Raw genomic sequence first — 25,980 nt, 5'->3', positions numbered from 1 at the left:
TGTGCTCTACATACGAGCATCTGTATGTGTGCGTGTGTCTGTCACTGCCAAGATACATTTTTTGCCATGCCATTGTCTATGTCAAAGAACTCAGGACAGGGGCACTGGCACTGGCACATCCTATGCATTAATGTGCGTGAGCACATCTGATTTTTATGAGACGATTATGAGTTGCTTTTTATTATTTGCCATTGGGGCAAAGTGTTGTGGCAAGAACATTTGCCGTTAGATTGTGTTTCGATCTAGAAGCTCCAGGCCAACCCTTAGCCCTGGCCTGGCCCATGGCCCAAGTCTTTGCAAATTCTCGAGCATTAATTAGTGTGACACCAGAAGCTGCTGCCATTGAAGGTGTGTCATCAAAAAGGCTTCTCTTCTGGTGTGTGCAGCTGTCGTCTCTTCGGAAAAAGGGAAATCCTCAATGATGCTGCACACTGTCTGGGAAATGCTGATAAATGCAGTTTCGATGAATGCAAGCCTTAGGGCCAGTTGTACCAAATTTGCCTGATAACCAAAGTGTCAAGTGTCAGGGGGTCAGAGAGTCAACAGAAAATAGATAGATGGATATAGAGAGAGTTCTGTCATGTTGCATATGACAGCAAAACAGTTGAAGTATTAAGGAGCTTCCATTCAACAGAGGATTGAGTATTCTGTTTTTCTCAAATTTAAAGTAAGCCCCAATGAAAAATTGCTGCTGATTAATGAAGTGCCCTACAAGTATAGGATTTGCCGCATGACCTGAGCTACGTTTCGCTTCGATTTATCATCAAGTCAAGGCAGGGTCTACTCGTGCGGACATATGAAGAAAGTTGGAAGCATTATGCATGCCCACTTGCGCAGGAATCTGTGCGTGGCAACAATTGCCAGAGGGGCAAACTTCAAACACACAGCCACTATCCACCACCCACACATATCGTAGTATAAGTAGGCCCATGACAGATTGGCCATGCGTGGCCAACAAACCCAAAACATGGCCAGGGCCAAGGACCGGGGACCGGGAGCAGGACCAGGACCAGATCCCTCCCCTATTCCACAACGGTCAGTGGCCGTTGGATGAACTTTATAATAGAATTTTTAAGCATGAATAATTATGTGAAGAAGACTTTTTGCCAGCTGCTACTCCTCGGCTGCTGGTGCTGGTGCTGCTGCTGCTTCTGCTCTTGGTCTGGCTCTGATTGGCCGTTGTCCTTTTTTGATTATGCACGAGCAGCCATCAAATTTGCTAATTAAGTTAATTGACTTTAATTTAATAAGCACACGGCTAGACTGCCAAGCAGTCTGATGCCCTACAATCGATTCAAATTGGGGCATCCGTTACAGCAGCTTCTGCTGCAAGTTTACTGGAGTTACTGGCATTAAAGTTCAGGTTAAACTGAATGCCAATCACAATGTAGCTGATCATGCCAAAAAGGAACTGTTAAACGAAGAGAATCAGAAGAGAATATGTTAATCAAGTCGCCTGCTCACCGTCCCCAACATTTCTGTGCTGATGTAAGCGAATCCTCCGGCACTGAACTGGTATTTCTCCTGCCCCAGCTGGATGCAAATGCGGATCAGTGCGGCATTCAACTGTCCATTGCGGCGCCCCGTGGCCAGTCTGTAGAATATCGAGCGAAACTTCCGCTGCATCAGGTCACAACGGGAGCAGAGCCAGCAGGGCACAATGATTTCCATCAGCTTGCAGAACTCCTCGGTGGCACAGTCTGCAAGAACCAAAGAAAATGAAGGCAAGAAAGTGTAGAGGATTCTTTCGACTGATACCAACAGTATTGGACGGAGACGCTTGTGTGCTGGATTTTGCTCAGGTAGAGCCAGTAGGGCAGGGCGGCAGTATCCACGAAGAACTTGAGCAACATAATGGACAGACTCCGCTGAAAGTTGCGCTCAATAAGGCGGATCGTTTGCCAGAGGCGGCCGTGGATTTGCTGCAGGCGCGAAAGCTTCTCCAATGTGAAGCGGCGCAGGGGCCACAGGTCGAAGCGGGTCAGGTGCAGCTCCACTAGGAGGCTGGAGCCAGCCGAGCAGAGCTCCTGGTGGAAGGCCAGCGCCACGCCGCAGTAGAGGCTGAACTCAGTGAAGCGCAGCTGCATCACCGCCTCTGAGAACATTGCAGAGAAGACCAGACCTTCGTTGTTGTACACAGCCACACCGAAGAGCAGCAGGAATCGGCTGATCAGGGAGCCATAGATGGCATTCGAGTAGTGGCGAAACCGCTTCAGGCTCACCTCTCTGCCCAGATGGACACGCAGGTCGTGGAGGATCTGCTCCATTTGCTGCTCGATTTCGGCACTACGGTTGCCCCACAGTATCTCCATTACGATGGTGAAATGGGCGGACATCAATACCAGGAAGTTGGTCAGATCGAGGATGCGGGACATGTGATCGTTGAGGAAGTCGTAGGTGAACTCATAGTTGAAGCTGAAGCGCCAGGAGCTGGCAGTGCCGATCACGAATACCATAAACAAGTTGCACAGAACCTTCAGATAGAAGTGCTGTCCAAAGGGTATGATTCCCAGACATTTCATCACCCGATGCATTCGGCGCAGCGAGCAAGAGTCCAGTTCGCCCGACATTAGCCTCATGACTGGCACTGGTCCTGCTGCCTTGAGTGCTTGGAGGGCCTGGAGTGGCGGCCACTCGTATCACTGGTCGATTATTTAATTCGCTAATTGAATGACTTTCAATTGCTATCTCCGTCATCTCAACAGTGCATACTCGTATTCCATTAAAAATATGAATTTGCTGTATCCGATTATGACATTAATTTATAAATGTTTCGCTTATGTAATTTCTCACCCTCTGAACTTCTTTTGCTCCTTTGAAACTTCCCCCAGCTGTGCCGCCTGCCTGCCTGCTTGTCTGCTGATAAGCTTCGGTTGTAATCACTTCAAATGACACAATTCCCATTCAAATTAGCATCAAAGCGCTGCCAGAAATAAGTGGAAGCAGATGCCCCTGTGCCCATAAGTGAAATGATTTGTTAATTTCATTACAGAAGGAGTGGGAGAGAGCCAAGGGAAACTCACACACAAAATCTCACAAAGGACGATGAAAATTGCTTATCAAAAATATGACAGGATAGAATGGGGCCAGGGGAAGGAGGCACTCATAAATTTGCATGCCTTTATTGCAACCACAACGAAATCCGAGGGCAGGGAAGAGCAAAGCAGAGCAGAGCAAAGAGAGGCTCAAGCAAACAAACAGGGAAACACACACAAACACACACTTCGACATCCACACTGACGCACACGTTGGGGCACACTTACATCCGCTTTACTGGTTTTTATGCAACCGCCGTGGCACTTTGTTTGCACACTTGTAAAACACCTGCAGAACGAACGCCTCGCCCTCAGCTTCTGCGGCAGTATGTATATGAAGTAATGACTTAATTGCCTCGCTCTTGCCACACACGCTCCCACAACCCTGCCCCTCCCCATCCATCCGATTGATCCAGCCGCGACTCTTTCGGGGACTTTGCATAGGAGTGCCCGAATGAAAGTGGGCTTCATAATTCCGTGCAGGTGTCGAGGGTGCTTTGTCTTTGATTGTTCGTCTGGAGCGACTCTAATCTCTGCCAGCCACAGCCCGCCATCATCCACAGCACAGGCAGCAGCAGCAGGAGAAGGCGTAGCAGAAGTAGCATCTTTAGCCTTGCCACTTGAGGCAGGATCTGTAACTGGAGCTGGCACTGCTTCTGCGTCTGGGCCTGGGTTCAATTGAAGCAATTGTTCGGCGTTGATTTGTATAATTTCGTAATTTGTATACCAAATTGTGGCCACACATGGGTGTGTGTCTTTGTGTGTGTGTCCTGGTGTGGGGGAAGCCATTTTGAGGGTAAAAATGTATAAATAAATTAATATGTATGTATATGCAAATACAACGGATCTGTTACTGGGGAGTTTAAAAAGTTTGCACAGTCCAGATATGTTGTATTAAAATTTAAAATAAATTTGCCATTAATGAGCTAGAGTTCCCCTCCCACAAAACTTTCTTTTTTATAAAGATATTTCCACAATTAAGAGTTAGAACTCTCTCCCTTTTTGCATACTCGTGGAACGCCCCAATCGAGCAGCAAAACAGAAGCAGTTGCTAAATGTAATTATCGAAATACTTGCCACAAGTATGCCATACAATTTATGTAAGTATATATGGATATGTATACAGCTTGCACGTGACCACAAGGATGATGCTGACTTGGAGTTTCTAGGGAGAGTGTATGGCAGTGCTTATATAACTCTGCTTCTGTAATGCTGATGGCTAAACATCAGACACGTGCCTCTGGCACAGATGCTGGTGACGACTAACCCTGGATGGGGTCCTGGCCCACTCCTAGCTCTCATATGTGGCTCCAATGTAAGTCATTTCGTGTTATCTGATTTTAATTTGGCGCAATTTCCCTTTTCGCACCTGTTGTGACCTGAGACTCCCTCCCAACACCCTCCACAGGCAGCCCCATTAAAAATATGCAAATATAAATATGCTAATTTGCTGAAAATTGATTTTGCAATTTAATTGAAAATTCCAGAGCTGTCTGTGTCTTGTTTTTGTTGCTTTTGTGGTCGTACACGAGTATATGTATGTATGTATGTATGTATGTATTTGTGCTACATGTGGTAGAGTTGTCGCTGCGGTTGTTCGAGCAGCTGCCACAAATTGCATATATACGAACAATACTCGGAACATTTCCATCTTTCGCACATCATTTGCAACTTTTTGATGCTAGGCTGCTTTTAATGGCATTAAAATTGCCAAAATTACAACACGAACACCACACACACATGCACACACATATTTGGAGCGGTCTTAAAAATCAATAGGAACAAAGTTCAATAAGAGTCGTTGTTCGAATGGCAATGGCAAATGTCCCAAGTTCGGCATGGGGACATCGACATCGACATCGACAGTCCCTGCCTTCCTGACAAAGTGCTGCGCCTGATCTATGGCGCCGGGCCCAGACGGCCTCAATAAATTCCGTTTCGACTTGCAAAATCGAGTCGAGTGTGAAAGGGGCGGGGCGGGGCGGTGCGCGCAGCAAAACATATGTGATAAATGTGCGGCATTTTTTGAGAGCAATGCAAACATGGCACCTTAAACTACAATCAAAAATAATTGCATTTTTCACAATCCTTCCACACATAATCATTATGAGATATATGTCAGCAAGAAGGAGAAAAAAAATATAGAAAAAACGACAAGAAAAAGTCAGAAGTCAGAAGTCAGGACAATCCCCGGCCAGACAATTGCAAAAAGTCAGCGGAATGGCAGCTAACATGGTCAGCCAAGTGATAACAACATACAGGCGAGCACACGAGTATCTGTGTGTGGTGTGGTGTGGTGTGTGTGTGTGTGTGTGTGGACCAGTTTGGCAACATCATTTATCTTTTCTTGGCCTCTGGCACACCCAGAGATTCCAGAGTCCGGAGTCGTCTGCAGTCTGCCGCTTGGACCAGGACCTAAACTAAAAATATATATTTTTTCTCTATTGCTATTTATTGCTGAATTCACTTATTTTCGGCATTGGAATGCTTGGACTCTATTTTTCACATTAATTGGCATAGGTTAAGCGGGAGTGAGAATGTAGCGGAGTAGGTTCATTGAAATCATCTGAAAACTCAATTGATAGTCGATCGCAAAGGTCACGACGTACCCGACAATTATCACAACAACATCAAAAATTAGCACAATTTTTTTTTATGCAGCAGACGAAGGCAATAACGGGGGATTTGAAGCGTAGTGACAGCTCTTGGGTTCGTTTTTGCGTTTTGGGTTTTGGGTTTTTGGTTTTTATGTTGGCCAACTGGCAGACGGCGCAATTAGGCCGTCAAATGTGGCGAGCAAAGGACAGCGACTCTGTATAGTCGCCCAAAATGAATGTCGACAAAGGGCAATCCTCTCCTTTCAGCACTCACAAATATATGCCACACTCAGACATGAAGCGCTCTGTTGCCTTTCTGGCAAACAATCGAAGATTTATTGTCCCCAGGCGGATTCCTTGGCAATGTGCGAGTTTTGCAAATTTACGCTCAAATATATTCCTGCCGAAAAGTTATGTGTAGGCGACGCATATAAGTACGCTATACTTTGGCCACAAATCATAATCGATTCAGTGACAGGCGGCCTTTCATTGTCCCATTGGCTCTGTGACCCAGTCCCAGTACTGGGGTGGCTTTGTCACAGGGGCTACCATGCAGGCCTCCATTGTTCCCAAAATTTCATTTCAATTCATTCCCGAATTCACAAAAACTTGTTCATACACGAAAGTCTTGTAAAGTCCTGTGCAGATTTCTCGGTGTCGTGTGTGACTATATAATTACACAATTTGCAGACTTGCTCGATTTAGCTTTACAAGCACGAAACAATTTACGTAGACAGGATTAGTCGACTTAGGAATTGCCTGCTCAGTGTTTTCGTCAATTGTCCTCCTCGATTTTGTTGTTGGTGTCTTCTGGCCAAGGCCAAGGACGAGACAATCTTTTAAGCCGATTTTTATACATGTTTCCTTCTACGTTGCCAACCTCCGAGGGCCGTGTTCCAGTCTGCCCATAGCCCCCAGAATAGCTGCCAATACTCGTAGGAGTATGTGTGAAATTAAGACAGAGATACGTTGAGACAACAAACAGCTCAGATGACAGCCAAGGTGATGGCATTATATTTAGGTGCTAAAGATTTTTGCATGAACAAATGTACGACCATGTAGTGGGAGTGCACACAGAGAGCGAGCAATACGTATCCGAGAACTTCAGTTCATTTCTCTTGTCGAAGCTCTTGCCGGAGCTGAGCAGAGCTGCTTATTGCTGTTTACCATATTTGTGCTTATTTGTTTGTCGACTGTGGCAAATATTTGAATTTGAATTCAAACGTGCTTGACACATAATACTCCGCCCGGAGCCGCCTCAGCCTTCGTAGCCCATTTCGCTGTGCAAATATTTTATGAATTTCAATGCGCCACAAGCACTGTGGAGCAGTGGATGTGGATCGAGGGGTGCGGTGCACTCTCTCTGGCATTGGCACTGGCACTGATTCAGACACTGAATCTGAATCTGATTCAGAGTCTGGGTTTTGGGTCTAGGATCTGGCACGGGCAGGTGACACAAATGCGCCAGCGAATAAAAGGCAACAAAATGTGAAATTAGTTTGACACGTGTACAAAAATGAAGCTGAAAAACAGCCCGTAAAGAATACAAGTACAACATCATCTGGGCTCAGACAGCTCCAGAGATTTGTGTGCTAGAATCATGTCGTTGCTTAGGCGGAAATGTGCAGATTTCGCGTGAATAATGTTCAGTTGCTGACGGAATAATCCACAGTAAATCAGAACTACGGCCTACGTTTCTTGGACACAATTATGTTTGGAGTATAAAAAACCAAAAGATTTCTCATTACTGCAATATTTTCTCTTGTTCTCGATTTCTCGATTCGATCCTTTTGCAGCTTAATTGTTCTTTTACCTTTTCAACTTAAATGATATACACAATATATACATATATGAGTCTGATTCCATTTAACTTAAGGTGCTTGGTGCTTGGCGAAAAGGCTCTTTGCCCATCGCCCACATACACATACATGTATAAGCGTAAGCCTCCGCCTTTGTGTGGGTTGCTGTAGCTGTTTGCAAGGAAATTGCTACAAGGAAAGTCGAGAGCGTGACGGCCTCGCTCTCGCTCGGGCCTTCTCCGTGGCCGTGGTCGGGGCCGGAAATGTGTGTGTGCTATATGCGGACTGACAATCGTATAGTCTCGTATGTAAACGGATCGTGCATGCATACACATTTCACCACAAATCTACTTAAAACGCAATTAAGTTGAATGCAAATACTGTTGCCGAGGAATGCCTTTCGCGGCAAGGATGGGCAAGGACAGGCCTTGCTTGGTTCCGGACCCAGGCGATGCAGCCGAAAACGCAAAGAAAGCTGGCAGTTAAACAATGAAAGACAGAATAAAGAAGCCGCTGGAATTGCAGTCCTTCTCTCCCTCTGTGCATCAACCGACTAACGTAATTTTCACAATAAAAATATACAAAAATATTCCATGAAGAAAAGAAAAATAATAGCACAGAAGCTGCCGCACTTGGTAAACAGAGAGGTGGTGTGGTGTATCGCTAAGAGGAGTTGACTTGACTACGGATTGGGTTCGTAGGTCGCCCCTAGAATGGGAGTCCTTCGTGGAGCATATGGCAGTTACCTGGAGGTATTCTTCCACTTTCCAGTGCTCCTGCTGATGATGCTGCTGCTGCTGCTGCTGCTGCTGCTACTCGTACTGCTCCTGCTGCTGATGACTTAAAAGTTAAATTTGTTTTTGAATAAACTTGAATCAACTTTTGTTGAGAAAGAGAGAAACGAAACTGGATGCAGCATGCTGATGGGTGACTGGTTGGCTGGAAGTTTGGAGGAAGCGCAACACTTCAAGGTTGTTTGGCAATTTGAGAAACATGGCCGGGTAATTGATACAGCTCCCAAACAAAAAATGACGAGAGAAGTCTCGCAAAATATGGTGGAAATGCATATGGCAAATGGTTTGGCGAGGGCGTGCCTGTGCGTGTGCCCCTCACAAATTAATTGTGCGTGCTCCCAAGCCATGCCACTCCTCGGCCCCGACCTCCAACCTGGCACATGTCAAACTTTTGGCTTTGGCTTTCAATTGCAAAATTTCTAGCACACGTCGTTGTTGGGGCTCATTAGGTACTCGCACTCGTACTCGCACTCACGCCCGTACTCCCTCCCAGGGGCTCTTCTGGGAGTGCGAATTTGAGTTGGATATGGAGTGCATTATGCCTGAAGTTTATAAAGCCGTACACACACACACACATACCAAGTGATGGTAGGAGTTGGAGAGCCACAGTTGGAGGAGGCCTGAGGTAGAGCCGGAGTCTCAGTACCAAGACATAAACAAACGACCAGGAGTGCAGCCGCCTTTTCGGGCAGCAGAAGCGAAAGGAATTTCCTTGCCATAAATTCACTAAAAGCTTTTGCAACGAGAATTTGTTGCTGCCTTCCGCTGACAACATGGCTCACCTGTACAGGTGCCAAAGGGATGCGGTATGCTGTAGGGGCATTGGCGCATGGCCATGTGGCGAAGGAACCACAGTATCTTGCTGCCACCACGGGGTGCCTGTTTCGTTGCAGTCGGACCATTTTTCTCGCCCCAGCAGCCACCGGTCGGGTCGCTTCCAGCCAACAGCCAAAGCTAAATTTACGCCTCTACCTTCATTATTATTGCACTTTCCCCACAAACAATTGTTGTACGAGTAGTAGTTGAGGAGGAACCACCACTTCTATGGCGGGGTCGGAGGTAAGGATGTTACGTTCCATGGCTGGCTTTCGTTACCGCAGACAATTTGGCAAACGTGCAAAAGAAGTTCCTAAATAAAAGTGCAAACTAAATGAGCATTTAGTGTGTGCGCGCGTCGTAAATTCCTGTTGAAATATTTCTGTCGTCTTACAATTTAGCTGGCAGCCGTGCTTCTTTTACTCGTAGGAGGAGGTTCTCCTCTCCTCCTCTCACTCGAGGCCAAGGCCGGAAGGTCGGAAGGCCGGACGGAGTTAGTTTAAAGCTTTAAGGCTTTTTATGGCCACACGGCGTATGCGTTATGTGGAGCCAGAGCCATTCCCCGCCATGAATATGTTTGCATTTTGCATTAATTATGTGCCAGAGCGAAAGGCTTTGACAATGTTGTGCCTGGCACACAGCTACGGCTAGGCACAATAAAATGGGGTAATGAGGCGCAGCTGCCATTGCCGCACACATACACAGATACCCTTGTACATATATGTGTACACCTTTTTATGTGTCTGACAGTCGTTTGGCCCGGATCTGGACCTCAACTGGTCCAACACATACACGCCACACATTGGCGCATGACTTCATTAGTGTAATGAAAACAGAAACTGGCAGCAAAAATGTCAAGGTTGATGCCCCTTCCCTTTCCCATCCATCCATCGCTCCATCGCCGGCCTGCTTCGTGCAAATCGCCGCCAATCCAACGGCTGGTCCATTTTCGAAGGCTTAACGCCGGCCGGGCTGTGGCAGTCGTGGAGCCGGGAAAAAGGTTAACACTTGCAAAATGGCTAGCAAGGACGTGCCCGAGTTTCGTTTTGAATAACAAATTTAATTAGAATTAATACATGCGGGCTTGAGCTACAGCCCAACAGAAAGCAGCAGAATGGCAGGAATGAGGAGAAGCAGATGGAGGAGACGGAGGAGATGGTTCCAGTAATTGGTAACTGCTGCTGAGCCCAGCAATAAGGAGAAAAATGTTCTTGGAATATGCCATTGCCATGCCACTGGGTGGGCTGCTCCTTCATTATTTGTTCCCAGCCAAGAGGCATACTCGCCTGAGAATCAATAGGAATTTGGGACAAATTTGGGAATTACTTTTCGAATGAGGATGGGACTGCATATTTATACGTGTTAATAGAGGATATTGTACTCGTGCAAATGTATGAATATTACAAGTAAGAGCATAGCATTCCAAAGCCCATTTTTGTCTAGTTTTGTAGCTACATCTTGTGGACTGCTGGGTATCTTATTGTCGAGTCTCTTCACTGGGGATCATTCTTACTTATTTTCTTTTGAATTTTATGGAATTTTGTGAAATTTAAATGAAAAATACTAAAATCAACTAGTAAAACTACTCAAATCTCCTTGTCAAAAAATTTAATTGTTGGCTTCTGCTGCTGCTGATGCTGATGCTGCTGGCAGCTGCGGACATTTGTCAGAGCAGCGCCAAAAAGACAAATACACAAAATTAAAGTAAACATGTTAAAACCATAAAAATGCAGCGCCGCAGAAGAAGCAGCAGCGGCAGAGGCAGCGGCAGCGGCAGCAGCAGTAGAAAAAGTGTGTCTTAGTGCACAGCCAGGTCCGACAAAAACTCTGTCCGGGCTTTTCGCTTCGTCTGGATGTTCTCTATCCCACACACACGCACACACACATACTCCTATGGGAAGGCAATATTTTTTGTGCTGTGCAACGTCCAACAATGGCGGGCGGTGGGTTGTGGGCTGTGGGTTGTGCGGAGCAAAATATGTGAAATCATGAATAAACTGCCATGTGCACAACATTCAACATTTTCCATTGCATGCTGCTGCACAGCACTCATTTCTCCTTTTTGCCTGCATCCTAGGATTCGCCTTGCTCTTTGTGGCAGCTCTTGCTCCTAGTCTCCCCCTTGGCCATGCTTTTGTGCTGCCTCGTCGTGAGGGCGTGTACCGTGTATGTAAGCAAACGCTGAGAGTAATCGCAATTGCCGCGCAGCAGCAGCCCATTGTACGCGGCAAATGCAGCGAAGAACTTGACTTTGCCGCCGCGGCCGAAGAAGATTCTAAGCTGGCTGACTACACATTCAGTGTGTGTGTGTGTTGCATGCCACTTTGTCCCCAGCCAGTAAGGGGGCTGGGGGAAGAATAATTGATGGAAAACCTTTACATTTCTTTTGTTTAGTCGCTGCCTGCCGAAATGCGAAATATTGATGCCTACTGCCATCATACAAAAGGGGTTTTTCTTCTGGTCGAGAACTTATTGACGCCCTGCCGGCTGTCCGCTGTCGGCAGCACATGCTACGCTACCCATGGTAGTGGCGGTCCCTTTGACAGCCTCAAATCACTTGCAGCTTGACGTTAAATCATCGCCACGCTAATACACACACACACACGCAAATAAAAATACAAATATACAAATGGGCTGGGGGGAGAAACCGAGCAGAAATACACACAGTACACACACGCACCCATCCGCATAGAGATGCAGTGCAGTGCTGTGCAGCATTTTGCGTTTGTTCAGCAGTCTGCCTTTTTCCGGTCCTGACTTTTCTTTTTCGCTTCTCTTTTTATGGCTTTTCTAGCTGCTTTTCTTTTTGCCTCGCTTCTGCTGCTTCTGCTCCTGCTCCTGCTGAGCTTTGGTGATGAAGGGTGCAGCTTAAAAATGAATCATTTGACTTTTTCTTATTAAATAATTTATAAGAATTAGTTGAGATTTGCATTTTTTGCTTCCCTTCTTTTCGGGTCGGTTCGGTATCTGCCGGCTGGCTGCCCATCCTCCAGCAGTTGACTGTGCAAATTTCTATTTAATTCGAAATTTATTGCATGCAATTTTCCTTTCTTTCTTTTTGTGCATTCTGTGGATTTTTATGCCTGGCCTTAAAGTGGTCTTCATGCCTTGTGCCTTGTGACTGCAATTGAATTGCAGTTTTGTATCTCTACCCCCACAGTCGAAAGTTGTCGAAACATTTCGGTTGCCTGGTGGCTTACTGCATCTGGGCTCTGATTTGCTTCATTAGCCATGCGGAGCGTGGCAAGAACAGGAACAGGAACAGCAGCAGAAGCAACAGAAATAACTATAATAGAGCACAAAAAAACAGAACAATCCATCTTAAATTGTATACCAAATTGTTTTTGATGCTGTTGCATTTGGTATGGATAGTCGTCTCCGGTGGGCGGTGGTTTTCTATGCAAACGAAATGCGCGTTAATTTTCATTTTCATTTGCATTTGCACCCGCCATTTCCACTGGCTGACGAGCTGCTGCGCCCGGGCCCTATTCGCAGGCGTGGTCCGTGGCTATAAGGACATCATTTATATTTGATATGCTAGCTATTGTTGCATCTCAAGGCAGCTTAAGCTGCCATCAGGGCCGCCATGGAGTGGAGTACGCTGCATCATAGCCAAGGAGCATGGAACAAGGAAGTTTTTCCCCAGCCTGCCTTGCTCTGCCCTGCTCTTTTCTATTGCTGCATCCGTCAGTTCAGTTTGCTGAGTAAGTTTTCAAGTGAGTTAAAGCGCAAGTACTTAAATCATTGTAATTTCATACCAGACAGCAGGCAGCATACAGCAGACAGCAGGCAGGAAAATAACTATTTATACCCCACACTCTCTTCCTGTGTGCTGTTAAGTCATGCTGTAATTAATTAACTTTGCTTGCGTAGGAAATTAAATACAAATAACTTTGATATTTGTATGCCAAAATGGATTAAACATCCCAATTTACGGTAAATGATGTTTAAAACTCCTCTTGAACTTTGCACACATCAGACCCCTCATATTCTCGGCAGAGCCTCCTGTAATTGTGCGTTTGATTTCTGTGAACTCTGCACGTCTTGGCTTTTCCACAAAACTGTCTCAAGATAATTAATGTTTGCGGCAGTTATGTGCCTACACTTTGGATAATCAATATTTTAATGATTGAAAAATATTTGAGCTTGACTTGACGGCTTAGCTCCAGATGGCAGGGCAGGCACGCAGCAGCACAAGTTCGAGTAGCAGAGAAATTAAACCTTTGAGCTGTTCAGGGACCGGTTGATTATGGTTCGAAATGCGGTCAGGAACTTAATGTTTGCTGCTGCATTTCCATTATTACTTTTGAATGGGCTGTGGACTGAGCTCCCAAAAATATTGATAAATCTTTGTACACACATTACCATTCTAAATTCCTGGTGCCTTTTGCTGATCCCTGCCTCTGCTGCTGCTCTAGCTTTATGCACAACTCTTCGCCAGGCACTTTGCACAACAAAGGGCAACAAAAGCTGAAGAGTCTGCTGGCAGTCACAGTCACGTCAGCAGATGCCCAAGGGAGGAGGAGGTCCTTTCCAGGGACCTACCTTCTGGACATAGCCAACTGCTGTTGTTGTTTATGGCTTACTTTCTATTCATTTCATTTCAATATGCATTTTATTTGCTGAAAATGTTTAATCGATTTTATGCAAATCATTTCCCATTTCTTTGCTGCTGCTGCTGCTGCTGTTGTGCCACAGCAAACACTCAAAAACCATTACAAAATAATAATAATAATAAAAATCTTGGCTTGGTCCTCTCGTACTGGCCACAAATAAATTATTTCTGATAGAAAGCCGGCAGAGACGACAGAGAACCAGAGAGGAAGAGAACGGAATCATCCAGAAAAGCAGGCCGGGCAGAGGCAGAGAGAAAGGCATGCAAATGTATGCAAACAAAGAAAACTTCCTAATGGAATTTTCCACATGTCGGACATATGCATAAAACCTTCTAAACAAACCCGGTTCGGTCCACATCAGGCCAGTGGCCAGTGGACAGTGGACAGTGGCTGTGGGCACTTTACCGTGACCATTTTGTTTGAAAGCACTTCTCACACGCTTGTCAAAAGCTGTGTCTGAAAAACGCCTGCTTCTGCTCTGAGCGCTTACACAAAAAGAAATTTGGCAAAAAGATGGCGTCAAGCTGTGCAATTTGGACAACGATTCGATTTCGTTTCGGTTTCGGTCAGAAGCGGTTCGGTTCGGTTTGGTTCGGTTTCGAGTGGCTTTTCATTATGATCCACATACACATTCACATACATCCGCATATGTATACGCCATGGGGTCTCACACTCACTACCGAATGTGTGTAAGTAATTTTCGTTGTTGTTGTTGCTGTTGCTGCTGTTCTGGGATATGCTGCATTGCGGTTTTGGTGCAACAAGCTAATGAGTTTGTGGTTGCCAGGACACTGAGCATAATTGCTTTTAATTGCAATCAGCAAATTATGCATACTTGTAGCTGTGGTCGGCAATGCGAAGGTTAAAAAAATGCCCCAGAAAATTCCAATGCTCTCTCTCGTAGTATCTAATGAAGCTGCTCTACTAATCCGTTAGGGATCCAGGTTGTTTATAAGCTTGTGCGGGATTAAAAACTATTTGCTACCTTTTGTGCACCTTTTTTTTCTCCTTTTTTTACTTTTTATTGGAATAACTTTTTAACCCTTTACACAAGAGTCCGCAGATATTAAAATATAAATATTTTGACCTGAGCCCTTCATACCCTTATAGCATTACTCTTATGTCAACTTTCTGTACTATTTTCTGCCACATTTCGCATACGCCATGTTGTCCGCTGCGGTACAACTAAACCATATCATCCTTATTTCTATAAATGCCATTTCCTGCGACCTTACCGCCAACTACTTTAATTGAAATCCCGACAAATCAAATTAGACAAACGCAATTAGCTAATCAGACTTAAAGTGTGGCCGGGACTTAAGCCCGGGAAGCAGCTAAAATGTGACAGGAGGCCAGCGGCAGTATTGGCCAACTTTTCGCCGGGCTGAACTGAACAATTGAAACAATGGGCCCAGCCATAAAGTTTCCCACCAAATAGTTGGCCAACCCCCCGTCCCACTTTCTGCTCTCTTTCATTCATCGTTCAGCCGTTCAGCCGCTTAGGGTTTGAGTAATGGAACTTCAAAAACGCAGCCGCCACAAAACATGGAAAGTAAAGCCGCTTTTGTTTGTCCTGGATGTACATATCACTATGTGTGTGTATGTGTGTGTGTTGGGGGTCTGAGGAGTGTGATGGCAATTAAGGGGGCACAAACACAGCCACAATAGGATTATCAGTTTGTTGCAACTGGCAATAAGCGGCAATGAGTAATCAAATGGGATTTCCTGTTCTAATTGTTATGGCGATGAGGAGACACAAGAGGCTATGTGGATGCTATGTGGATATGGAAAGTTTGTATTAAGTAGGGGAATATTTACCAGGGCACTGGTAACTCTTGCACAGACTCTGAAAGACTCTTATATGGAAGTTTTCATGGAACATGGTTTAACTTTACTTTTCAGTTATATAAGATAAGTTCAAAAATGGTTTCATTTGTTGCCGTAATTGCAAGTCTCAGACACATTTAAAGCTTTCCCTACGTTATCGTTTCATTGTGCGCCCCTCTGGCCTCATTAATCGACGTCTGATTCTTTTCGCTCAGATAGTAATTGGCACTCATTCATCATATTCAGCGTCAATTATTCCGCCAGTGCATCTGCCAAATGCATCTATCTTCATTTGCATTTACAGGGCTCCGGCTACGGCTACGGCCGCCCCTTAGGATGTTGAAAATGAACCAAAAAAAAAAAATAACGTCCTCCATAATCTGAGGCGTAATCTACAGTAATTGATTTATCGCTTGGCGCCTCAACGGCAAACAATTAAATTACATGGCCGAAAAAAATATGGAATTTTGTTACTTTCATTTGGGGTTTTCAGCTGGGGGTTACGGGGTTACGCAAACGGCCAGAGAGCGGCAAATCAATTGCATTTGTATTATTGTTTTAATTCACCCGCTCGAAATTTATGAATGCAGGATAATGGTAAAACAAAGGTAAACAAAAAGCTGAACAAACATTTGCATTGAAATCCGCGGAAATCCTCGAATAAGTCCATGAAAAATGCAGTTGAAAAATAACTCGTAATGCATTCCAATACAATCGCATTTTATTTTTGTGTTCTGATTTCTGCTGTTAATTCTGTTGTGTTTTTTAACAAAATATTTTGATTATGGCTGTCTGTCGGGTTGAATTCCACTTGCTTTTTTTTTATACTGTTTTTCCCTGGTTTTGGTGTTGTGTAAACATATTTTTTCCCATTCTCTGTAGATATTTTTTATGGTTTGTGCTAAAGGGACTTCTGACAGCCAGGGGCATTGGCATTTGCATGTGTGATTGTAGTTTGTTTGCTTGTCTTTACATTCCACTGCTCTGTGCGTGTGTGTGCGAGAGTTGGGCAAACAGAAACACGTACGCGGATAACCACACAGATACAAACACACACACAGCTACACTCATGTATAGAGCAAATGCTTAGTTCATAAACGTTGACAATTAATTCAGCAAAATGGCAGCCATTCAACTAATTGGAAACGCTTAATGCGAATGCGAAACCAAAGCCCAAACGGCCGTAGCAGACTAATGAAATTATTTGTAGCAATTATATGGGACCCCAGGGGGTTTTTCACACATACGAACATAGGGAGAGGCGATGGCTGTGGCTCCGATTTATTTTTCCAAAATTTTCCTTTGCAAAGCGCTTTGACAGCAGGGCATAATGTAAGACCTACTCCGATCCCTTAGAGATTCGGAATAGTTCGGTCCAGCTGCGATTATTTGCTCCAGATACGTGTTGAAGGCCGTCAGGTCGAGGCAACGCCACCTGGGGCAGGCGCTGTTGTGATGATGAGGGATCTTCTCGTCGTAGACCCAATGACGCCTATTCGGGTTCTGCTGCATATTTTCTGAAGAGAGTGCCCCATTGATAATGGTCTGAACTGCGGGAATGTTGTGCAGCTCCTGCAGTTCCTCTTTAATCGAAGTTATGTACTGAGAGGGCATCAGCTGAAATTGGACTACCTCCATGATCCCCGGGGCATACTCTTTCCGCTTTAGCCAGTCGTGGTGTAGCCAGCGCACCGCACTGTAGTAGATCTCCATCTCAGAGTTGACACAAATATTGCAGTGCCCCAGTATTTCGAAGACAGCTTCAAATTCTAGACGGAGGTACTCCTCTGTTGTGACTGCTGAGAGGAAGAAGCGACGAACGCGATTTAGCATCAGGCTTTGCAGCTTGCTCCGCCCGTATGAGAGACACTCCAGATAGATCTGGAAGGCCATGACATCAGTGACGAGAGTCTCCTCGTGGAATAGACTCCACAGATGTGTCAGCAGCTCCGGCATCTGCATGTACTCTGCTGCCATGTAGAGCTCCACAATATCTTTGCGCTTCAGTGTAGAGTCCTGGTGGATCATCCAATCGTAGGCCAGCTCAAATCCCTTAGCAGTGACATCCTTATGAGCTATAATCAAACCATTCGGGAAGCGTACGTCTTTGGCCAATTTCGTACAGGTCTTGAGCACGGCAAGGTGGCAATTGAACTTTTGTCCGCGGATATAGACCACGATGTCAGGCTTCTGCTGGTTGGAAATTACCGTATTCATCTGATGAATAATGTACTCTTTGTAATCAGTTTTGCTATACAATTTCTTATTAAAGCCATCTCTTGGCTCACGGTAACCCATTTCCCTTAGCGTACAAGCAGGAATTGGCGTCGTTTCTTCATCTTCGTTTGAGTCATCAATCGGTTCCATTTGCGTATCCAATGCAGCCATCCATTCGCTTGCCTTTGCTGATGCGTTAATAGCTTCATTCTCCTGATTCATATTTAGAGTAGTTTATAACAAAATTGTTTGGTAGATTGGAGTGAAAAATCATAGCATATTATGTTTGTTCGCTACTGGATTTGCGGCATTAAAAGAATCATTTGCGGCTGCCAAAAGCCGCAGGTAAACAACACTTAAACTGCATTTAAGGATTGCCCTGGACATGCCGCATTTAGGATTCTAATTCCTGGCAGGCCAACTTTGGGTTTTAAGTGCCCAAAGCTGAAGCTGCCTCCGGCTGAAGGGCTTAGTTTTGGGCTTCCGAGAGCGGCTGTGTTTATCTATGGCCCGGCAGCAGTACCCTCGGAGTGCCCTCGCTCATCCGCTCATCCTCACGTCCTCGCACAATCCTCAGCACTCCATCACCTTGCCTCATATTGGAGCCACCGCAAATTCCAGTCATTACATGCAACGATTGCGAGCTGGCCAAGATTTTATGTACCAGCAACAAACAAACAAGTCGAGCAGACAGTCAGGGACAGACCGAGGGCGGGTGGTGAGTGGCAGGAACAAGACTTCTGGGGATTGGCAGATTGTAAGGGGGGTGGGGGCAACAGGAAAATTGAGCTTAAGTTGCAATTAAGCAATTGCCTGGCCGACTGGACCGATGTGAATCCTGAGGCTGCTGCTGCTGGTGGTGGTAGTGGTAGTGGCACTCCTGCCTCTGCTACTGAGGAGGGCTAATGGGAGCAAGCAACTCAAGTGGCTGCTAACTCGGCTTTCAATGGATCGCCGACTCCGATTCAGCTGCAAATAATGCAAAACTGCAATGAAATGCGGCCGGCTGTTGGGGTTTTGTGGTCCATGAGGTGCAGTGCATTGCGTTGGGAATTCTGCTCTTCCCTCTTTCTATTTATGTGCAGTTGCTTTCCAATCACCAGCCAGCAAACTTAATACAATATTTAAACCACAAACGTAGCACAATGTAAACCAAAGTAATCTCGAACTCGGCTCCGGCTATGGCTTGGCTTTCTCTGTGGCAAGTGGCACAACTTGCGGCCAGAGAGAAAGAGAGAGAGAGAGAGAGCGAAAAAATAAGGGAAAACAATTTCAGCATTGAGGCAACTTCGCGTTTTTTAAGTGAAAAACTTTCTCCCTTACATTTGGCCGTGGGGCATGGGCGTGGTCGTGGCTGCAATGAAGCATAGAGTGTGACTCAGATGCAGTTCAAATGTGTGTCCGCCAGGGAATTGTACTGATTTTTGTGGCACTGGGATCTGACCTATAATGGTATCTCCAAGCTGTACTCCTACTCGCATTTATAGGAAAACTCGCATCACAAATCAATTTTGATTGAATTTAAGCTTTAATGCGTTGTCTGCAGTGCCATCAAATGGAGAGGACTGCCGTCCAATGAATTTCAAATTACCATAAACAATTGAATGAGCGCCAAAAATATACTCGTACGCACTCCCCCACACACCCCTACGTACATCCTGCCCGTTCTCACCCTCGCAAATGCTAATCAGCGTTGCTCTCTGAGCTTTATGCTGTTCGGTTTATTTGCGTTGCTCATACGCAGTGTGGGCCACCACCGCCGCCGCCGCTGCCGCTGCCATCGCCGTCGCCATCGCCTCATCGCTAATCCCGGCACGCAGCATCAATAAGTCAAACACGTCAATGGCAAGCAGTGCGAACGAGCAGGCAGAGAAACAATAAGCGACGAGGAGGGAGAGACAATAGAAGAGACAAAGGCCAACAATTTATTGTTGCTCAATGTCGCATTTATCATCACTTTATGCCACTTAATCGAGTCCTCTCGCGTCGTGCCATTCGGGTTTCTGGCTGTTTCCGCTCCCACAGAAGATGATTTCAATGTTTACCCTCATCTTAGTCCGTCGGGAGGATTTGGTTGCGGAGGGACTTCTGCTGTTTGCTTATTGTTTTTCGACACACATCCGTGCACACACACTCGAGAACTTTTCAGCGTCTTTTTATGGTTTATGGCGCCATTGAATTTTTCGTTTGCTTTCTTATTAAATTATAATTTATATGTGTAGTCGCATCAGACGACACGGCCCACAACAGGAGTACTCTCGCACACAGGCACTTTGTCAATTGTTTAATAGAAAACAAAGGAGATCTGTTTCCCCGAGAGCAGGAGAACAAAATTTTGTTATTTATACATGCGCACGGCGTACTCCATTACGACTTTGAATGTTTGTTTGCAGGTCTGGACGTGATGGAAACTGCTATAGTAATATATTAAAGATGGCAGAGATCGAATGACTGCCGCTGGAATACCTTACCATTCTATAAGCGGTTGAAGAAGGTTTAATGGTGAAATTTCGAATGCCGCTGCGTTTACGAGTACAATTTGATTTTTCCAAACTGTTTGAAACAGTTGCAGTTTTGCATATATTTTGTTATATGCAAATTGACTATTGCTGCCGAGAGAATTATTCGCAGCTTAAAAGCATTCAATGCTAATCCAGTTTGATAATGCAATTGAAATATACAGCCAGTGCGCTCCAAATCACTGCCAACTTCGCTGCTGCTCCATTGCAATCTATGATATTCCCCAAAAACTATTTCATTTTCACTAAATTCAACTAATGCACATGAAAATGCATGCAATTGGCAAAACAAAAATCTACTAAATGGACCCAGAAATATTCTGATAATAATTAATTGAACAGCAGTTGGTTATGGATTTTATTTTGTCGGTTTTCCATTTCATATTTTATGTAGACCGTTCGAGGGAGTCGGCCGTTAAATCGACAAAAAAAGGCACACGCACACACACACACACCACACAGCATTCTAATTCATTAAATTTGCATACAACTTTTAAGCATATTTTATAAATTTTGTACACACACACTCACATGATTCATTGATTTGATAGGCAACATTTTAATAGCAAATTAAATTGCCATCGGGCAGAGCATAATTTGCGCTCCACCAAAACTAGCAGCGGACAATGATAGAGGAATAAAAGAAGTCTAGTTTTGGATGCCGAAGGATTGGATACCTTTACAGATCGATCGTTTTTCTGCCACTGATCTTGAGGAGTGAAGCATATTCATTTGTTTAAGGTATGGTACCCATTTGCCACAAAATATAGAAGCTGTCGATACTCGAAAGGTCCTTCAAAGGAGATATACCCTCTACAAAGGGTGTCCTAACCACACAAGCAACAGCTGGCCCGAATTTTACACTTCGTGGAATTATCGAATATAAACACAATAATTGAAAAATAGCAACCAGATAAAAAAATGTTTTCTAAATTCTAAATATTTGTACAATCTATTCAATTTTTGTTATATTCTAAACAAATTTTAATTAACTTCCAAAAAGTAATAATTGCGGATGAGTTCTCTCAACGCAGATTTTGGACTTGACAGCAGCTGCTGCCGGCGTGTAGCATTGCGGGGATTTTTATGTTAATTAAATCTGCGGCCACGGCGGTCGCGATGCCGGTGGCGGTCGGATCGGTTAACCCAAAAAAATTTAAGGCCCCAACCTGGTGCTGACATTAATCATTTTGCCTTTCAAATGCATTTTCATTAGGCGCGGGCCAAATTGAAAGTTGTCTCAGTGCACATGCCCCCGGGAGCCGTGGCTCATTAATAACCGACAAGAAGGCATAATTCTTTGTCTTCATCTGGGTAACATTTTTTTTTTTTTGTTTCCTTTTTATGGTTCTTTTTTCTTTGCCGCTTCGGGCGATTTCACGGAAAATGAAGATGCCAAAACGTTGACAGGCTGCCGAATGCGGTGGATGTTCTTAGAAGCACACCTTCTACAAGGGGCGGCGTCATTCAATGTAGAATATTGACCAACTAACGAATTTCCCACCGAACCTGCCAAATGGAGTGCCTTAAACTACGGCCCGTCCGAACTTTTCCAATTAAATCCGTGGCAAAAGTTGTGTTTTTCTCCGTGTGCTAGTGGGGAAACAAGCAAAGTTCTAATGAGTTTATTAATCTGCGATAAATTTGGTCTGCCTATGCATATGCGGGCGGCGGCGTATCGTCGAAAGTTTTATTAAAAGAAAAACCTTGCGATAGTTGTCATAATTTCATGTCAGAGGTGTTTAGGACCATCAATTGCAGCTCCCGACAACTAGATCATCATTTAGCTTAAGGCCAAGTCTTTAAGCCAACGTAGAGCAAAGGGACATTCAAGCCAGCATATTTCTCACTGGAGATAATTAATCAGCAAAGTGTCAATTTATCAATCCAGCGGCCGATGAATCCCATCAATGGAAATTCAATGCCAGTCAGAGATCTAAAATGACTCTTTCTTTTCCCTATTTGGGCCATGAGTATATTGACAGGATAAACGCAACTCAACAAGCTGTTAGAGCCTGGCCATGGAAAATAACCCGCGAAAAAAATAAGTCAGAGGACAGAAAAAAAAATTACCTCAAAGGGAACGCTAAACGTTTGGAGAAAGCTCATTTAATCAACCGTTGCCCTGGCAACCACCATCCAACCCCAACCCTCCAGCGCATTGAAAGGAAAATGTCAACTAATTATTATGACAAACATTAAACATCCGCCCCGTTGGCCCATTAGCATACGGGTACTATGGCTTAACTGCTTAGCGAAATGAAATTGAAACGCTGTCAATGGTATTATTACAGCCAGAGAAAAAAGCCCTGAGAATCAAATAGTAACACTTAGATTGAAAAATGTATGCCAATATTATTAGATCCAAACGAATTTTATTCAATTTCACCTCGGCTGTATGTAAAAACCGAATATATGTTTTAAATATAGGTGTCATTTTAGCATGCCCGGTTTTTCTGAGTGCAGTTGGAATAAAATCCCATATAAGATATGAACATTCATTTACCCCGCCGTGAAGATAAAATCAAACATGAGCAAACAGATTAAACATTTAATTTTTTTAAACAATAATTTCGTTGCATTATTAGTTTGAAGGAAAATCTTTAGTTCAGGATATTTTCATCAAACTGGGGATAAGTGGGGCCAGCAACGGGGCTTCCCTCCATAACCACCTGCATTATGATGGGTGGTTTGATTGCAATACCCTTGATGGCAATCAGAAACGACTTGATAAGCCAGGAACAGCCCAGCAGCAGGATCACAATAATGTTCGTCAAGACGACATGATCCATGGAGCGGCGCATGTCGTGCCAGGAGCCTTGGTTTTGCACATAGAAACAAAAGTAGAAGCACATGACATCGCTAATCAGGAACATGCAGATGAAAACGGCACGGCTTTTTTTTCGGGCATATGCCGAAAAAGTGTATACACCCGATATGACGATAATGGATGGAATCAATATCTTGAGTATGATGAGAGCGGTCATTATATATGGGGAATAGTTGGATATTAGCAGGCGCGAAGTGGTCGGCTTGAAAGCAAAACTGAATAGCCAGTGTCCTGATCCGAAAAAGGATAGATAGAAGTAGAACAAAATGAAGGCGGCATAGTGGTAGGATAGCTTCAAGTGTTCCAGGGGAGTTGAGGGGTTTTCTTCATTCTTCTGTGTAGTTTCGCTCGCATTCTCATTGTTCGAATCGGACTCCGGTTCATCCGTTTCTAATATTGCATTATTCTTGGTTTGATTGATTTCAGAATGAATTTCATGGCTTAGCAGAAACTCGGTGATCATCATTTGATTGAAGAGCGACCCCGTTGACAGGGAAAGCAGAGCATGAACCGCAATTAGGTTAAACGAAATCAAATGTAGGCGGCTTTCTGGGGTGTCCGCATTGCTGTATGGCACCGATAAGAATGCATAGCCGAGAAAAGCCCAGAAGGCTACCTGTAAATATAGTGGAACCTCCAGATTATTCTCCGAGAGATAAATGCCGTAGATTCCAATCAGTAGAATGAACGAATTGATCAGCCAAACGCGCATCTGATGCTTGTGTCCCAAGATCCATGGTAGGATGACGGCCAGACACATGCTGAACCCTAGGACATATTCGCTGGGCATCAATTCAAAGCTGTAGTTTTGCTTGACAATCATGAAGCCGCTTGGAAGCAGAACGGTGCCCAGCCAGATGAAGAACTTGAGAGTGGGTCGACGGAAACCGTGCCGATTATAGGCAACCGCAACCCCAGCATACATCAGGCCGACATGTCTGTTCATAAATGATGTCGCTATCACCAATCCGGCGGGAATCACTGTCCAGGCCAAGTGTATCAGAGGGTACGGAATGGACATGCCATGCAGCGGGCGTTCGGCCAGAGCCATTGTCCAGATACCGATGGGTAGCAGCAGATAAAAGGACGTCAAGCAGGGCACCCGCTGCAGGAACAGCAAAAATTCGAGCACGGTTCCCAGTAGCAACATCAGAGCCGTCACCCATGTTTGGAATCCCATCTTCGGCTGCGGCTCCTGGTCCGAAAATTCACGCATCAGCCACACCACCAGACAGAATAGCCAGCCCAAGAACGAGGCACCTATGGCCACTAGCAATGGAGTGTGATAGTAGTCCTGGTAGTAGTCCAGGCACTGCCGGGCCCACCAGGACATTTGCAGGAGAAGTTCCAAGGCTTTTTTGACGTATCCTGTCGCTATAAGGTGCTCGATTTCAGTGGGAAGGCTTGCGATCCGTGCCGTATCCAGTTTCTCATATTTGGGCAGCCATTTGTGAAAGAAGCTGCGCTCAAAGCGCAGCGTCACGCTCTTGGCCTGTGCCAGTAGCTGCAGGACATTCAGGAGCAAGGACTGCCGTTCGTACTCTTCGCTCACATTGAGGAAGCCCAGGGGCAGTGGGGCTCGGTTGTTTATGGGCGGTGGTAGGCCAATCAGGGCTGAAATGAGCGGCGCTAGTTGAATCTGGTTGAGTTCGTGCAGCGGCAACTGGAGTCCATGATCGTTGGCTGTGAAGTTTTGCTCGGTTGGGGGTCCCTGGCGCTTGATACCGGCACCCCAGAGGAAGAAGGGCATTTCTATTTCCGGATCAGTTCCCCCGCCATGGTAGCCTGTGACAAAAACAGAGAAAAAGTTATATATCCTTTCGATGTCTCAAGAATATGCACATACCCGTATCGGACATGCCATGATCAGAGGTCATCAGATAGGCCGTACGACTGTCGTTGAACGCGCTCTCAAACAGATCGTACGTCTTCCGTATTTGCTCCTGTGTTGCATACAGCTTTTTCCGGAACTCTGGCTTGAGCGGTGTGAACACATGACCGGCCTTGTCTAGATCAAATAGATACACCAAAAACACTACCTGTGTGGCATTCTTCAATTGTCGGATATTCTCATCGTTGTTCAGATAGTCGCGGGCCTTCTCGTACACCCAGGTATCGGTCATAAATCTGCCACTGAAATCCGCTCCTCGATACGTTTCGAACATCGGAGGCTCTTTGCTGAAGCGGGTGAAGTACTCGGCTACCGTTTGGTGTACCCATCCAATGGCAAGGCGGCTGCGATTGAATATCGAGTCGAAGGGTGTAAGATTCCACTGGAAATTGGTGATGGCCGCCTGTGGATCCTCGTTGAAGCCAGAAAAAATAGCAATATGTCCTGGTCGGCTCATTGTCGGTGCAATGCCACTCGATATACCGACCACACCTTGCTGCTCGAGCAGCTGCCGGATGTGTGGCACTCCGCTGCAGTTATCCGAAAAGAACGACTCTGCCCGCAGGCCGTCGGCAATGAATACCACCAATCGATCGGCTGGCGGCTTCAGCCCCAGCTCTGGCAGTGTCTTTTGCGGCTCCAGGTTCTGCACAATGGTTGATTGAAAATATATGTTCATCATGCAGCCAAGCAGCAAAATGTGCACGACTAAAACTTTAAGTTTCCACATTGTTGTGGCGCGTTATTTATTACATAAAATATTCGACGTATTTAGGTCTTGCTTTAAAACATAAACTCAGTAACTAACTGAATGTGACTGAAATTCCAGGGAAACTCTGATTCAAAGTGCTCGGTCTGAATGGAAGTGTAGGCCTCAAAAACGGAGCTTTTTCATGGGGCTAGAGCTCTGGCTCGTCCTTGTCAGGCAATTTCAATTTTCCGCTTGATTTGTTAGCTGGCGGCAAATGTGGCACGCGTCTAGGTTTGATTTACGCGGCTGCAATTCAAATGAGCTGCAAATTGCAGCAGTTGTTGCTTC

At 45.2% G+C, this 25,980-nt stretch overlaps 3 protein-coding genes and 1 long non-coding RNA gene across 4 annotated transcripts; 1 reads left to right on the top strand and 3 right to left on the bottom strand.

Moving 5' to 3' along the window:
* Window positions 1-1,294: 1,294 nt before the first annotated feature.
* Window positions 1,295-2,579, bottom strand: Gr98a (Gustatory receptor 98a). The gene is made up of 3 exons (XM_001358278.4): window positions 1,763-2,579; window positions 1,465-1,700; window positions 1,295-1,411 (listed from the first exon to the last, which is right to left on the bottom strand). The coding sequence occupies exons 1-3, from the start codon at window positions 2,577-2,579 to the stop codon at window positions 1,295-1,297; spliced, it is 1,170 nt and encodes a 389-aa protein (XP_001358315.4).
* Window positions 2,580-16,765: 14,186 nt separating this feature from the next.
* On the bottom strand, window positions 16,766-17,923 carry LOC6897089 (kelch-like protein 25). Its single transcript, XM_002137237.3, has one exon. It carries the CDS (start codon window positions 17,921-17,923, stop codon window positions 16,766-16,768), a length of 1,158 nt encoding a protein of 385 aa, XP_002137273.2.
* Window positions 17,924-21,144: 3,221 nt separating this feature from the next.
* LOC117185675 (uncharacterized) lies at window positions 21,145-22,759 on the top strand. Its single transcript, XR_004471148.1, has 2 exons — window positions 21,145-21,534; window positions 21,613-22,759. It is a non-coding gene; the product is annotated as an uncharacterized lncRNA (long non-coding RNA).
* LOC6897088 (GPI ethanolamine phosphate transferase 1) lies at window positions 22,752-25,758 on the bottom strand. The gene is made up of 2 exons (XM_002137236.3): window positions 24,897-25,758; window positions 22,752-24,835 (listed from the first exon to the last, which is right to left on the bottom strand). The coding sequence occupies exons 1-2, from the start codon at window positions 25,669-25,671 to the stop codon at window positions 22,824-22,826; spliced, it is 2,787 nt and encodes a 928-aa protein (XP_002137272.2). The 5' UTR covers window positions 25,672-25,758; the 3' UTR covers window positions 22,752-22,823.
* Between the last annotated feature and the right edge of the window lie 222 nt (window positions 25,759-25,980).

This window comes from Drosophila pseudoobscura, chromosome 2 (assembly GCF_009870125.1).
Source record: "Drosophila pseudoobscura strain MV-25-SWS-2005 chromosome 2, UCI_Dpse_MV25, whole genome shotgun sequence".
In the NCBI taxonomy this organism is placed as follows: Eukaryota; Metazoa; Arthropoda; class Insecta; order Diptera; family Drosophilidae; genus Drosophila; species Drosophila pseudoobscura.
The sequence above is the reverse complement of the archived record's forward strand: the minus strand, read 5'-3'. Positions and strand labels throughout refer to the sequence as shown.

Excerpts from the sequence above, each read along its gene's own strand:
- Gr98a (XM_001358278.4), bottom strand. The coding sequence starts at position 2,579 with ATGAGGCTAATGTCGGGCGAACTGGACTCTTGCTCGCTGCGCCGAATG. Across the intron at positions 1,701-1,762 it reads AAGCGTCTCCGTCCAATACT|ACTGTGCCACCGAGGAGTTC; the intron begins GTTGGTATCAGT and ends TGGTTCTTGCAG. Across the intron at positions 1,412-1,464 it reads GCACAGAAATGTTGGGGACG|TTCCTTTTTGGCATGATCAG; the intron begins GTGAGCAGGCGA and ends TTCGTTTAACAG.
- LOC6897089 (XM_002137237.3), bottom strand. The coding sequence starts at position 17,923 with ATGAATCAGGAGAATGAAGCTATTAACGCATCAGCAAAGGCAAGCGAA.
- LOC6897088 (XM_002137236.3), bottom strand. The coding sequence starts at position 25,671 with ATGTGGAAACTTAAAGTTTTAGTCGTGCACATTTTGCTGCTTGGCTGC. Across the intron at positions 24,836-24,896 it reads TCATGGCATGTCCGATACGG|GCTACCATGGCGGGGGAACT; the intron begins GTATGTGCATAT and ends TTTTTGTCACAG.